General features: G+C 44.9%; 1 protein-coding gene across 3 annotated transcripts in view; it reads left to right on the top strand.

Annotated features, from left to right (window-relative positions):
- Nucleotides 1-16,238, top strand: part of HSD17B2 (hydroxysteroid 17-beta dehydrogenase 2) — a 99,734-nt gene that overhangs the window by 36,609 nt on the left and 46,887 nt on the right. For all 3 annotated transcript variants that reach the window (XM_030297207.1, XM_030297206.1, XM_030297205.1), the window contains exon 2: nt 12,804-13,016. In XM_030297207.1, coding sequence (XP_030153067.1) covers nt 12,804-13,016 — 213 coding nt within the window. The remainder of the gene's footprint in view (nt 1-12,803; nt 13,017-16,238) is intronic.

Below are 16,238 nucleotides of genomic sequence, written 5' to 3'. Positions count from 1 at the left end.
GCTCTGAGAGTATGGCCCATGGCAGGGAGCATAGGGATCCTCAGTTTCAAGTCAGGGGTTCCTTGTTGGAATGCAGGCCTGCAGTTGGCTTATCTCCCGGTTAACCAAGAGAAACCATTGACCTGGATTCTCAGGTGAACTCCCCTGACTCTAGGTGTTAGTTTAGGTTTCTACAAAACGCCCTGTGCAAGCAAAACACATATCAGACCATGCTCTTATTGATACATAGCAGATCTTCAGTTTGTGTTTGTGCGTTCCACTGTTAGAAGTGAAATCCATTGTGAGAAAAGCCCTCAATACCTCCGAAGATGCCTGTACCCCTAAGAAGCCCTGCTTGTGGCTACTGTTGGTCCAAGAGATCACTGGCAACGGGAGGACTTGGAGGGGCCTTAGGGACAGGGTGTGGGAGAGATGGGACCACTGGCAGAAAGTAGAGCCGATGACCCAAGATAAGAACTGAACTGACAATTCTTTTGGTTCCAGGAACTAGAAGCAGCCAATGAAAGTAGTAGCAGGGTTGAAGAGCACAGCTGCCATTTACTTAACAAACACCTGAATAGTAAATGCCCTGTGCCGGGCCTTGTGCCAATTACTTTAATTAATCAAACCATTTTAATCCTTCTAACAAACCTAGGAAGCAGGTGCTAGTATCGCCCTACATTACAGATGAGGAAACTGAGGCACAGAGGGGTTGATGGGCCAAAGTCATGTGAGTGACTTTGGTAAGTGGCAGAGCCAGGATTTGAACTCAAGTCTCCTAGCTCCAGAATCCAGGCTCAGACCATTTCTCCATGCTGCATCTGTTAAATTAATTAATTAATTAATTAATTTTTTATTAAAATTTTTTTTATTGTTTTTTGAGAGAGAGAGACAGACAGACAGAGTACGAGCAGGGGAGGGGCAGAGAGAGATGAAGTCACAGAATCCGAAGCAGGCTCCAGGCTCTGAGCTGTCAGCACGGAGCCCATCGCAGGGCTCAAACTCACGAAATGTGAGATCACGATCTGAGCAGAAGTTGGATGCTTAACTGACTGAGCCACCCAGGCATCCCTATTTTTAGTTTTTAAAGTTTATTTATTTAGAGAGAGACAGAGACAGTGCAAGTGGGGGAGGGGCAGGGATAGAGAGAGAGGGAGAGAGAGAATTCCAAGCAGGCTCCACACTGCCAGCACAGAGCCTGATGAGGGGTTTGAACCCATGAACCAGGAAATCATGACCTGAGCCGAAACCAAGAGTCAGAAGCTTAACTGACTCAGCCACCCAGGCATCCCTCTCTGTTGCATTTTAATAGGGAGAATTTCATCTCATTATGAAAAATAATGGTTTGTGGTTTTGAAGACAATGTATAAATGTGTAAAAATGGTTTACCTAATATTAATTTAAAAATTAGTTGTCAAATTATATGTGTGCTATAACTGGAATTGTTAAAGAACAATGTGCAGAAAGAAGTCTAGAAGAAAAAAACATGAAGCCTATAAAAGTTGTGCTATATTGGTAAGATAAATAGGGATTTCTTCTTTTACTTCCCCATTGTTGATTAAAAAAAAATTTTTTTACATTTATTTATTTTTGAGAGACAGAGAGAGACAGAGCACAAGTTGGGGAGGGGCAGAGATGAAAGGAGACACAGAATCGGAAGCAGGCTCCAGGTTCCGAGCTGTCAGCACAGAGCCCGATGTGGGGCTCGAACTCACCACCGATGTGGGGCTCGAACTCACCAACCGTGAGATCATGACCTGAGCCGAGGTCGGACGCCTAACCGACTGAGCCACCCAGGCGCCCCCCCCCCCCCGTTGTTGATCTTAAAGTTTCATTACTTGTAGGATGTTTGGATAATGACTAGAAGTTTACAGGCTTACACATTCTTCCCTCTTCGTCCCTCTTTCTGAATGTAGCTTCCAAGGGGGGCACCTGCGTGGCCCAGTCGGTTAAGCGTCTGACCTCGGCTCAGGTCATGATCTCACGGTCCGTGGGTTTGAGCCCCACGGGTTTGAGCTCTGTGCTGACAGCTCGGAGCCTGGAGCCTGCTTCGGATTCTGTGTCTCCCTCTCTCTCCCTCTGTCTCTCTCTCTCTCTGTGCCCCTCCCCAGCTCATGTTCTCTCCCTCAAAAATAAATGGACATTAAAAGAATTAAAGGAAAAAAAAAAGACTTGAATGTCACTTCCAAGGGACCAGCTTGTATCCAAGAGCACACGCAGTCTCACCTTTACAGGGTGGTGTGTTACATTCAAGGGACATCGTCCTAAAGAACTTCTGACCTTCACAACTTAACTAATTTAAGATTTGAACAAACGTTGGACTGTTTCTGTTGACCAGCGAATCCAGCACTCCCGAGTAGCAATGGCATAAATCTAGTTCCCATGAGCCCACCAGCTTTGAGACTACACAATTGTTAACTCTTTTGAATTAAAGGGATTCATACTGTTTCCATTTTGCACATAAAGGGAGACTTTATTAATATTTTTAGAATGAATCCGTATTTCAAACTCACTCCTATCTTGCACAGATTTTGTTTAAATGCTCATTACTTGCTCCAAGTTGATATATTTCTAGGCTACTAGAGATAGAATGATCTCAAAGGGCATAGCTTAAACCCAACTCCAGCATGTCATCCACCCTCTACCAGGGATGGATGTCCAACTCAACAAATGTTTTGTTGAGTACTTACTTTGAGTCAGGTACTATCAACATGAGTGACAGGATTCTCTGTTCTGAAAGCATTCACATTCCAATGCCTTCTTAAATGCCCATTTAGTCAACACATGCTTTTTACTGACCGTCTTCTTTGTGCTAAATCCTGTGTGCTAAAAGAATGGAATATTTTTAAAGATTTTATTTATTTATTTTAAGTAATCTCTACACCTGACATGGGGATCGAACTCATGACCCTGAGATCAAAAGTCATGTGCTCTGCCAACTGAGCCAGCCAGGTGCCCCAAAGAATTGAATATTTTATATCCCAGCTGTTTAGATCCTGGACCCTGCTTGGGTTCCAACCTTACCCTGCCATGTCCCAGCTGAACGATTTAACTCTTTTTGTGTCTCAGTTTCCTCCTCTGTAACTGATGGTAGTAAAATGACTTACCTTTCAGAGTGGTTGGGAGCATGTAATGAGTTAGTATGTGAGAGGCCGGCAGGAACTTGGTGAACACGCAATCCATGCAGGGTGTGGTTATTTTCAGAGATTACCATTAGAGAGCCCTTATGAGACACTTGCCTTTTCCCCAAGGCCCCAGCCTTGTATTAGGGTTTCCAGAGTACACAAGGATTCTCAACAGGGAGCGGCTTTCTTTCCCAAGGTGCGCTGACACTTGCATAGGCTCAGGGCTAGCACAGCCTGATCTTTAACACTGTAAATCACAAACGATGTCCTGGTTAGAGCCACGATACTGATAAGAGCTGCTTACAACATGCGGGGTCTTGTGTAAAACATCCACTGTGTGTTACCTCCCAACATCAGCCTAGGAGGGAGGTACTGTCATAACCCCACTTCCCAGATGAAGACATAGAGGGTCCACACAACTACACAGAACATTCTCCAAAACTCATGTGTGGAAGACGCAGATTCAGGCAGCACGCATCTTAACTGAGATGTTGAATTGATCCTCGCTAGACACAATTTCTTCGTCTGCCAATTTGTGCATGCAAAGGCCTGAAAATCAGGAAGGATAACAGCTTTATTTTTTTTTAATCTATATACTTATTACTGGGAACAGGCACTGCTAAACACATCACAAATATTAACTGGTTTAGGTATCATTAGCAAGTCCACTTTACAGATGCGGAAACGGAGACACAGGGAAGTTAAATAACTTGACCAGGGTTGCACAGGTAGGGATGGTGGGACCAAGGCTCACACCCAGGCCTCTGTGCTGTGCCTTCTTACAGATAAGGATAAGCAGATGGCCTTCTATGAACTTTGGCTTTGTTAATTCACCGTCAAATAAAAACAAATCCCGATTTACTAAGGAGAGGTTTTATTTGAAAGGGTTATTGCAGGGGGATAGGACGGGCGTCGTATGGGGAATACTCTGACCATAGGTCTGCAAGTATCTCAAGGGTTGGACCAAAAACAGAATGTTGCTTTTAGAGGGGGCAGTAAACACGTGCAGATGGCTCCAGGTGAGGGGCATTGCATGGGCAGGCAGGCTGTGACCAGACAGTAGATGAAAGGAGGTTTTCTCCTGAGACCAGCCTATTCTCAGGAGTGGCTGCCTACTGGCTCAGGATGGGGGTGGGCCAGGGCCCAGGGGAAGAAGAGAATCTGCACCAAAGGTTGGTTAACAAGCACTTTTTTCCGATGATTCGCTGGTGACAGGCCATTCAGCTAATTATTTATGGAGCAATGGAGGACCTGGGTCTGGCCCTGTCACAGGTAAGCCAGGGGAGCATCCATGAGTGTTACCCAGGTCACAGGGGGCAGGTGACTTGTTTGCACTAAGCTGTCTCCTAAGAAACAAAGAGAGGGGGCGATTCTGTTTGCTGTTTTCCAGAATCACAGGGCCTGGCAAAGTTCAACACGCCATCACTCCATTTGCCTCCAGCACAGACACACCTCCTTTTACCTCACTTGGCTTTGTTGTGCTTCGCAGACAATGCGATTTTTATAAACTGAAGGTTTGTGGCAACCCTGGGTTGAGCAAGTCTATTGACGCCATTTTTCTAACAGCATCTGCTCACTTCATGTCTGTGTGACACATTCTGGTAATTCTCACAGTATTCCAAACTTTTTCTTTACTATTATATTTGTGATGGTGACCTGTGATCAATGATCTGTGACGTTACTATTGTCATTGTTTTGGGGCGCCACGAAGCGTGCCCATAGAAGATAGCAAACTTAATCAGCCCTTCCCTCGTCTCCCCCTGCCCTCGGGCCTCCCTGTTCCCTGAGACTCAGCAGTATTGAAATTAGGCCAGTTAGGAACCCTACTCTGGCCTCTAAGGGTGCAAGTGACAGGAAGAGTCCCTTGTCTCTCACTTTAAGTCAAAAGCTAGAAGTGACTACGCTCAGGGAGTAGGGCATGTTGAAAGTGGAGATAGGCCAGAGCCAGGCCTCTTGCGTCATTTAGCCAAGCTGTGAGTGCAAAGGGAAAGTTCCCGAAGGAGATCAAAAGGGCTCCTCCAGCAGACACGCAAATGCGAAGAAAGCGAGAGGCCTTACTGCTGATGTGGAGAAGGTTTCAGTGGTCTGGATAGAAGAGCAAACATTCTCTTAAGCCAAAGCCTAATCCAGAGCAAAGTGCTAACTCTCTCCAGTTCCATGGAGGCTGAGAGGCGAAGAAGCTGCACAAGAAAAGCTTGAAATTGGCAGATACTGGTTCGTGAGGCGCAAAGGAAAGAGGCTGTCGTCCTAACCTCAAAGTCCAAGGTGAAGCAGCAGGCGCTGTTGCAGAAGCTGCAGCAAAGTATTTAGACATAGTGAAAATGGCTACAGTGACCAATAGATTTTCACTCAACAACAAGACGTTCAAAGCTAGAGAAGAGAAATCAACGCCTGGCTTCAGAGGTTCAAAGAAGGGGCTGGTTCTCTTCGTAGGGGCTAATGTAGCTGGTGACTTTGAATTGAAGCCAGTGCTCACTCACCATTCTGAAAAGGCTTGAGCCCTTAAGAATTATGCTAAACCTGCTCTACTTGTGCTCTATGAATGGAACAACAAAGCCTGGCCGACAGCACATCTGTTTGCCTAATATTTTAAGCCCAGTATTGAGACTCACTGCTCAGGGGAAAAAAAAAAAATTCTTTCAAAATATTAGTGCTCACTGACAATGCATCTAGTCACCCAAGGGTGCTGATGGGGGTGGTACAATGAGATGAATGTTGTCTTCATGCCTGCTAACGTAACATCCATTCTGCAGCCCGTGGATAGAGAAGTAATTTTGAATTTCAAGGCTTATTATTTAAGAAATACATTTTGTAAGGCTAGAGATGCCATAAAAAGTGATTCCTCCGATGCATCTGGGCAAAGTCAATTGGAAACCTTCTGGAAAGGATTCACCATTCTGGATGCTGTTAAGGACATTTGTGATTCATGGGAAGAGGTGAAAATATCAGCATTAACAAGAGTCTGGAAGAAGTTGATTCCAACCCTTATGGATGGATGACTTTGAGGCTGTCCAGACTCGAGTGGAGGAAGTCACCACAGATGTAGTGGAAATAGCAGGAGAACCAGAATTAACAGTGGAGCCTGGGACATCTGGGTGGCTCAATCGGTTGAGCGTCTAGCTTTGGCTCAGGTCATGATCTCGCCGTTCGTGAGTTCGAGCCCCACTGCTGTCACCAGACTCTCTGCTGTCAGTGCATAGCCCACTTTGGATCCTCTGTCTCCCCCTCTTTCTGCCCCTCCCTGGCTTGTGCTTTCTCTTTCTCTCAAAAATAAATAAACATTAAAAAAAAAACCAAACACGTGGAACCTGAAGGTGGGACTGAATTGCTGCCTTCTCATGATAAAACTTTTAATGCATGAGAAGTTGCATCTTTGGATGACCGAAGAAAGTAGTGGCCTTTGTGAAAGTGGTTTCCACTCCTGGTGAAGATGACTGAAATGACAAGAGAGGATTTAGCAGATAAACTGAGTTGTTTTAGCTGAGGATTTAGCAGATAAACTGAGCAGCAGGATTTGAGAAGAATTAACTCCAATTTTGAAAAAAGATCTCCTGGGGGTAAAATGCTATCACACAACATCACATGAAACAGAGAAATCACTCTCTAAAGGAAGAGTCAATCGATGTGGCAAGCTTTACCGTTGTCTTAAGAAACTGCCACCGCCACCCCAACCTTCAGCAACCACCACTCCACTTGGTGAGCAGCCGTCAGCATCCAGGCAAGACCCTCCACCAGCAAAAAGCCCAGATGATGGTTAGCATTTTGTAGCAATAAAGTATTTCTTAAATATATTATTTTTAACATTTATTTATTTAATTTTGAGACGGAGAACGAGAGAGAGAGAGCGACCAGGGGAGTGACAGAGAGAGCGGGAGAGAGAGAGTCCCAGGCAGGCTCCACGCTATCAGCACAGAGCCCGATGCGGGGCTTGAATCACTCACGAACTGTGAGATCATGACGTGAGCCGAAATCAAGGGTCGACACTTAACTGACTGAGCCACCCAGGTGCCCCAGCAATAAAGTATTTTTTAATTAAAGTATGGACATTGTTTTTTAGGCCTAATGCTATTGTACATTTAATAGGCTACAGTATAGTGTAAACATAACTTTTATATATGCTGGGAAACCAAAACATTCATTTGACTTGCTTTATTGTGGCAGTCTGGAACTGAACCCGCAAAATCTCTGAAGTTTGCCTGTATCTTCCACATGCCAGGCTCTTCCTAGGAACTTTCTAGAGAGTTAGATCCTGGATTCACAAAGCTAGTCAAAGTTACGACCTTCAGGGGGTGCGTGGCTGGCTCCATCCATCAGTAGAGCATGTGACTCTTGATCTCAGGGTCGTGAGTTCAAGCTCCACATTGGGCATGGAGCCTACTTAATAAATTAAATTTTTTTAAAAAGACGCTACTTTCAAAAATATCTTCCAGGGGCGCCTGGGTGGCGCAGTCGGTTAAGCGTCCGACTTCAGCCAGGTCACGATCTCGCGGTCCGTGAGTTCAAGCCCCGGGTCAGGCTCTGGGCTGATGGCTCAGAGCCTGGAGCCTGTTTCCGATTCTGTGTCTCCCTCTCTCTCTGCCCCTCCCCCGTTCATGCTCTGTCTCTCTCTGTCCCCAAAATAAATAAACGTTGAAAAAAAAATTAAAAAAAAAAATCTTCCAGATTGTTCTCTACTCAGAGAACATGTAGTCAGGATCAACACATCTCCTTCTTCTCTCACTTAGCATAAAGTTTTCAAGATTCACCATTGCTGTAGTGTGTAACAGAACTTTATTTCCTTCTATGGCTGAATCATATTTCATTGGATGGATACACCATGTTGTGTTTATGTATCCGTCTGTTGGTAGACTTTTGGGTGGACAACCTTTCTCACCCTCCTCTGCACATGCCCTGGCTGGGTGTTTCTTTGCTGCATGGAACCCGGGGCCACGGCTTTCATCTCTGCACTGCAGAACGATTCTTTCTGTGCAGGGAAGGAACATGCTGACATCCTAATATGACAGAAACCTGTCAGGAGAACTGGAAGCTCGAAAATTCATGGCCTCAATATGCCCAGCTGCATCGACCATGAGGCAGAAGCACAGGGTTTGGTGTATCACAAATGGGAGGGGCCCTCCGTGGACACATGGCCTTGCCCGCCAGAGCAGGTGTAACCCAGCTCCAGACCCATTCTTCGTGCCAGTCGGGTTCTAAGTTAGTTACTTGCAGGTTGATCATACCCTTCCTTGCTGGACCACACGAGGACCATTCTGGACTTGGCTTCCCCACACTTCCCCTCTCTTCTTAAACAGATAAAGGAGAAGGTGGCTGGTCCAGGATAACGAAGAGGCATGGGCTTGGATTTAGGCCCAGGCAGAGAGTCTAAGTCTATCCCTACTATCTCTGTAATGCTGGCCCCTCTCCTTTTCAGTTTTCCCATGTGTAGAATGGGAAAGGTAATCTCACCTGTTGACATTTGGAGAATAATTTTGCAAGACAGTACTGGTCACCAGTGACATCTGGGGTTTCCGGGGTGGTGTAGGGATTTGCGTGCTTGGCACCTATCTGTGGCGCTTGGCACTGTCCAGGAGCTGGTTCCAGCATAGTTGACTGAGAAGTTGAATTTGTCCAGCTGCAGGGCAAAGCCATATTCACTGGGCTCACAAAACTGGTACACACATATATTATTACATGTTGAAGAGCCATAATTCTAATGTGCTCATTTATACCAAGATGGACATCTGTCCCCTGGCTCAGATGCTTCTATCTGCCTCCATTGTTACTGTCTCTTCCTCTGGGCAGGCCCTGGTGGTGACGCTTACACAGAGGCCTGTCTCCTGAGCATAGATGCACATGGACATACAAGAAGCAAAAGTTAAATGCAATCAGCATTATTTATAGTAGTCGATACATGGAAGCAACCCAAGTGTCCGCTGACAGATGAAAGGAGAGGGGTGCCCAGGTGGTTCAGTCGGTTAAGCATCCGACTTGGGCTCAGGTCATGATCTCACTGCTTGTGAGTTTGAGCCCCGCATCATGTTCTGTGCTGAGAGCTCAGAGCCTGGAGCCTGCTTCAGATTCTGTGTCTCTCACTCTCTTTCCCCTCCTCCACTTGTGCTTTGTCTCTCTGTCTCAAAAATAAAGACATTAAAAATATTTTAAAAAATAGATGAATGAATAAAGAAGATGTGGTGCACATGCGTGCGCACACACACACACACACACACAGAATATTATTCAGCCATAAAAAAGAATGAAACCTTGCCATTTGCAACAACATGGATGGACCTAAAGGTATTATCCTAAGTGAAATAAGTCAGGAAGACAAATACCGTATGATTTTACTTGTATGTGGAATCTAAAACAAAACAAATAAAAAAAATCAGAAACAGATCCATAAATAGAGAACAAAGTAGCGGTTGCTAGGGGGAGGGGGCTAGGTGAAGAGCAGTGAGAGATACAGGCTTCCAGTTATGCAACGAACAAATAAGTCACAGGGATGAAAGGGACAGCATGGGGAATATAGTCATAGTATTGTAAGAGTGATGTATGGGGACAGATAGTAGCTACACTTGTGCTGAACACAATATAATGTGTAAACTTGTCAGATCGCTAATTTGCACTTCGGAAACTAATGTCACATTGTGTGAGCCACACTCAAGCAATAAATAAATAAACAAAGAAACAAATAAATAAATAAGACAAAAGGACAGAAAAACAGGCATTCACACGCCTTGTTGATAAATCTGAAGGACTAAAATCTATGACCATTTTAAACGTGTCTATCTTTGACCCAGAAAGTCTCAGTGTCTGTCCTAGAGAACAAATACATACATTCAGAGACACATAAGTGATATTCTTTCCAGCACTGTACATGAGAGCAAAAGAAGGAATTAACCTAAATGTCCATGAATAGGAAAATGATTATATAACTTTTGGTGCTTCTGATGGAATATGACACAGCAATTTTATTTTTTTTTTAAATTTTTTTTTTTCAACATTTATTTATTTTTGGGACAGAGAGAGACAGAGCATGAACGGGGGAGGGGCAGAGAGAGAGGGAGACACAGAATCGGAAACAGGCTCCAGGCTCCGAGCCATCAGCCCAGAGCCCGACGCGGGGCTCGAACTCACGGACCGCGAGATCGTGACCTGGCCGAAGTCGGACGCTTAACCGACTGCGCCACCCAGGCGCCCCTGACACAGCAATTTTAAAAGATGGGGTAGAGCTATATCAACTGACATGGATATTCCTCCAAGATACTTTTTAAAAATGTTTTTATTTGGGGCGCCTGGGTGGCGCAGTCGGTTAAGCGTCCGACTTCGGCCAGGTCACGATCTCGCGGTCCGTGAGTTCGAGCCCCGCGTCGGGCTCTGGGCTGATGGCTCGGAGCCTGGAGCCTGTTTCCGATTCTGTGTCTCCCTCTCTCTCTGCCCCTCCCCCGTTCATGCTCTGTCTCTCTCTGTCCCAAAAATAAATAAAAAACGTTGAAAAAAAATTAAAAAAAAATGTTTTTATTTATTTTTGAGAGACAGAGAGATACAGAGAGCTAACGGGGGAGGGGCAGAGAGAGGAAGACAGAATCCGAAGCAGGCTCCAGGCTCTGAGCTGTCAGCACAGAGCCCGACATGGGGCTCAAACCCACAAACCGTGAGATCGTGACCTGAGTCGAAGTTGGACGCTCAACCGACTGAGCCACCCAGGCAGCACTCCAAGATGTTTTGTTAAGCAAAATGCTACATTCACCCATTTTGTCCAACCCACCACCCCCTGCCCCTCTGACAACCATCAGTTTGTTCTCTGTATTTATAGGTCTGATTCTGCCTTTTGTTTGTTTATTCATTTGTTTGGTTTTCTAGGTCTCACTTAGGAGTGAAATTACATGGTATTTGTCTTTCTTAGTGTGACTGATTTCACTGGGCATCATACCTTCTAGGTCCATCCGTGTTGTCTCAAATGGCAGGATTTCATTCTTTTTTTAGGACTGTATAATATTCTTGTGTGTGTGTGTGTGTGTGTGTGTGTGTGTGTATAAAACACATTTTCCTTATCCGTTAATCTATTGATGGACACTTAAGTAGCTTCCATTTCTTGGCTGTTATAAATAATGCTGCAATAAAAATAAGGATCCACGTATCCTTACAAAGTAGTGTTTTTGTTTTCTTTGGGTAAATACCCAATAGTGGAATTACTGCATCATATGGTATTTCTATTTTTAATGTTTTGAGCAACCTCCATACTGTTTTCCACAGTGGCTGCACCAATTTGCGTTCATGACAACAGTTCACAAGTGTTCCTTCTTCTCTACATCCTCGCCAACACTTGGTATTTCTTGTCATTTTGATTGTAGCCATTTTAACTGGTGTGAGAGGATATCTCATGGTGGTTTTGACTTGCATTTCCCTGGCACTTAGTGATACTGAACATCTTCTCATGTGTATGTTGGCCATTTGTATGTCTTCTTTGGGAAAATGTCTATTCAGTGCCTCAGCCCATTTTTGAATTACATTGTTTCATTTTTTTTTTTTTTTTTTTTTTTTGGTGTTGAGTTTGTCCTTTCACCATCTAATGGCGATCATCCTCTTCTTAGGGACAGTGACACTTCTGTTCAGATTCCAAGAAGGTTTTGTTAGCTTGGAAGTAAGATGTCTTTTCTGGTCACTGACACATTGATCCTTGAGTTAACTGTCAGCGTGCTCTCTGATTTCTCATATTTTCCAGTTCTTAGGTAGATGCCTGACTATAGCCCCTGACTGCTGATAAGAGGGATCCCTCAAGGTTTACAGGAAAGATCACCTGACCCAGCCAGTGTGAAGACTATGTCTCGCCTTTAGAGTTTTGGAGGCATATTGACTGTTGGGTGTTTATTCTGCTGTGGCTCAACAGGTGATTTTATGTGCATGTTGCCTTCATTCAGACCTTCAGATATCTATCACTTGTGGGCATAAAACCATTTTTCAAGGGTCCATAATATCCTGCAGACTGGTTTGGATAAACTCCCACCTCAAAGTATGAGGGGTATTTTACATATTATTTGTCATCCATTTATTTCCACAAAGTGATGCACTTAGGGCCTTCTATCTGGTTTCTGTTGCAACTATCTTTCTAGGGTTGATGTCTATTCAACAACCTGGGAGAAGGCCATCATGGGGGTAAAAGTTCTGAGGAGATGAGCAGTGCAGGTGGCTATGAGCCATCATCTTTCATAACCTAGAAGGGACTGGGAAGCTTCTTGTTACTGACTTCTGTCCACAGGGACGCAGGATCTGACATTTTGTTACGTCTCTAAAACCCAAAACTGACCCTAAGGTATTAGTTTGTAATGAATGATTCACTGAAGATTTTATGGAGTGATGGAAGCTACATCAAATATGACACAGCAGAGATTAATAGAAAAATTTCCATGATGTGTCTTTACTTTCCCTCCTAAGTTATGTGGCCACCAGCCACTCCTGGACCATCCCTCCGTCAGAAATTCCCCTTTCACTTAAGCCCCCACTCCAAATTTTACCTAACTTTTCTTCTTTTTATACAGAGAAATGCATCTGTTTTGGCTTGTCTGTGCATTTTTCCACTTAGCAGATAAAGAAACTTCCTCAAGTGCCACCCTCTCCAGAAAACGTGGACAATCATACCTAGCATGGAATGTTTTCCTCATTAAGTGACTTCTCCTGCCACCTGAGTCTGAGCCCACTTTGTCTTGCCTTCATCCCTTGCAGGTGGTGATTCTGGATTTGGCCATGCCCTGTCCAAATATCTGGATGAGCTTGGCTTCACGGTATTTGTCGGAGTTCTGAATGAAAAGGGACCAGGAGCAGAGGAACTGCGAAGAACCTGCTCCAAGCGCGTTTCCGTGCTCCAGATGGACATCACCAACCCGCAGCAGATAAAAGACGCCCACAGCAAAGTGGTGGAAAAGGTGCAGAACAGAGGTACTGCGACCCACCCCTCCTAGCGAGTGACCCACTCTGGTTCCAGCCTCGAATTACCACTGCCCTGTAGTCCATTCTGGCTGCTGACCACATCTGAGGGTGTGAGCACCTGTCACACGCCACGGCCTCTTGCAGACACAAAGATGGTATGAATGGGTCAGCAGTCCATCCTCACAGAACTTGAATTCTTTAACCCATTTGCCCAACATCTGCTTGGTCACCCTCCCATTACTTACCCTCATGCCCGCGCTTCCCGTTGCTTTCCTCCCACCAATATTAACATGTGTTAGACTTAAAAAAAAAAAAAGTAACAATTACCGTCTTCCTTTAGTCACAGCCCTTTTTCTTCCCCTTCCTTCATGGCCGAGCTCTTTGGAACCCTGCTGTCCTGTTTTTAACTTGTTCACCTTCAATCCTGTGTTGGCTTACTGGTCTGGCTGAGCTAATAAGTGTCATCCTGAACACCTAGCTGTTTATCTCTCTGCACTATTTTATCTTTTGATTAAAAAATTTTTAATCTTTGTTTTTGAGAGACAAAGAGAACAAGCATGTGAGCAGGGGATGGGCAGAGAGAGAGGGAGAAAGAGAATTCCAAGCAGGCTCTGCACTGTCAGCATAGAGCCAGACGCAGGGCTTCAACCCACGAACCACAAGATCGTGACCTGGGCTGAAACCAAGAGTCAGAAACTTAACTGACTGAGCCACCCAAGCACCCCCCCCACCTTTGTTTTTTTTTAATTTTAATAATCCCTTTTACTTAACCCAGTATATCTACAACATTAATATTTCAATATGTAATCAATACAAAGGTTATTAGTGAAGTATTTCACATTTTTTTAAACTAAATCTTTGAAATCTGGTGTGTATTTTATACTTACAGCTCAACTCAATTTAGAGGCTGAATTTTCAATGGTTAAAGTGAAATATAGTCCTACCAAAACCACAAAGCTGTGTTTATTTTTATTTATTTATTTAATTTAAATCCAAGTTAGTTAACATAGAGCTGCAGTATTATAAATGTGCTGACCACCCTCCCTTGTCTTGGCTTTGAGGTCTCCAGCTTTCCTATTGCTTCCCTAGTTCTCTGATTTTTTTTTGTTTTTTGTTTTTTTGCTTCTCCTGCCTGAACCCCTTCTTCCATCCCCCCACAGAATGTGAATGTTTCTGCGGGCTCCATCCACAAACTTCCCATTCCATGTTTCCTGGGCTAAGCTGTTCTGTCCCTGTGCTACTCGGCTGCATATTACAATCACCTGGCGAGTGTTCGAAACTACCCATGCTTGGGCCCAGGATGGCCTACATAAGTTGGAGGCCCCAGGGCAAAATTACAATGATGTAAGGCCCCTTGTTTCAAAAATGATGAAGACTTCAAGATGATGCTAGCAGAGAAGTGACACAAGCAGGAAGATCAGAAGCACGGGGCCCTGTGTGACTGCACAGGTGGTACACCCATGATGCCCACCCAGCCTGGGAACCCTTCCCCTAACCAATCAGATCGGTGTCTACAGGCAAGGATTCAGCTGTCCTTCAATAAGGGGGCTGCTACTGTTGCTAGCCTGTTGCTACGAATGTCAGCGGCAAAGAAGATCCCACTCGGGGGTCCCAGGCCTCAGTATATTTGAAAGCTTCCTAGGTGATACTAAGGTTCTGCCAGAGCTGAGAAACACTGAGATGTATGCCAGTCACTTCCACGTGTATTACCAGTCTAGCCCCCTTCTCAACATCTCGACCTATATGTATATAAAACTGTCTGCCTGACATCCCGCTTCCCTTTGTTAAAACCTGACCTCATTATCTTTTCCTCTGTTGCCTGTCTGCAAATGTGCTTACCCTCCTTCATTTCACAGCTCAGAAGTTGGCATTGGCACGAAGTCAGTCATCCAAGACAGCAGCCTGGGGGTCACTTAGACCTGCAGCTTACCCTCAGTCCCTAAATCCTATTTGTCCCGAGTCCTTCAGTTCTACGTCCTAGATCTTCCTCACCCCAGCCCTATTCTCTCATCTCCAGGCGGTGAGGCTTAGCAAGGCTTCACCTTCCACCGGGGCCCCCACGATCTTCCTTGCAATGGGGCTCCCTCCCCATTACTTTCCAAACGGGCAGTGATCTTTACAACGTGCACCTTATAACACCACCCACCTCTTATAGACCCTTGGACATACAGGGCCTCCGTGTCTTGGGTCCCTCCCATGAGCCAGGCCTGTGGGAGGTGTCTTGCTCAGTCTCACTGAATGGTTCAGTGGGTCTCTATCTGCCACCAAATACAATCTAAACCCCTTCACAAGAATTTGAAAGCTCTCAGGATAATGGCCGCTGACAAACCCTTAATCTGCAATACCTATTGGCCTACTCGGTAAATTCTGATCAGTTTCCAGAGTAGAATATGTGAAATGTACCATATCTTTGTACATGCAGCTTCCTCTTACCAAAATTTCCCTCTTGCCTCTGCTCCCTTTTTCTAAGACTCTTGATTTGTCCAACTGCAGACTCTACTCCCACAGGAGGCCTGGCTCAAACATAACATCTCGCGCATGATCTTCCTGTTGATCCAAGTGACACCATTCACTTTCTCTTCTGGACGCTCACTTGTTATACCTTGCACACACCTGCATTACTGATTATAAATATCTGTCCATCTCCTGCTCCTCACCACCAGGTTCCTTGAGAATCACAACCATGTTCCCCGGAGGATTCGTTCAGACGCCAGTGGCACAAACCCAGGTCGAAATTGCTAACGTCTAAAGGAATGTATGTGCATAATTGAAATGACAGGTTAGCTTCAGACGTGTTGGATCTTTAAACAATGTCATCAGGGCTCAGTCTCTGTTTCTTACCCTGCTCTCTCCCTGGTTGGCTTCACGTTGGGGCTTTGCATGGAGGCCTCAAGCACTTGCAGCTTATATCCTCTTTACTGCGGACATTTTCAGCGTAAAAAGACTAATATTATCTGCTTCACTTGGCAGTTGAAGATGTAGTTCTATAGGAAGCACTTAGAAGAGTCCCCGACATGAGGAAGGCATTCAGTACGGGCTCCTGTTTTCCATTCATTCAACACTAAGCAGAGTCCCTGGCATATAATAAATATTCAGCAGACATCTAAGAAGTGAGAGGAGGAAAGAAAAATAGACTTTTTGTTATTAGGGATTAATTTTCAGCAAGTTTAGCAATGTGTGGTCGTTTTCTAGAAAAGTAGTCTTCCTGGCCTGCTCTTTTGTGGTCTCAGA

This window comes from Lynx canadensis, chromosome E2, assembly GCF_007474595.2.
Source record: "Lynx canadensis isolate LIC74 chromosome E2, mLynCan4.pri.v2, whole genome shotgun sequence".
Lineage (NCBI taxonomy): Eukaryota > Metazoa > Chordata > Mammalia > Carnivora > Felidae > Lynx > Lynx canadensis.
Note: the sequence above shows the minus strand (reverse complement) of the source record. Positions and strands in the feature narration are given on the sequence as shown.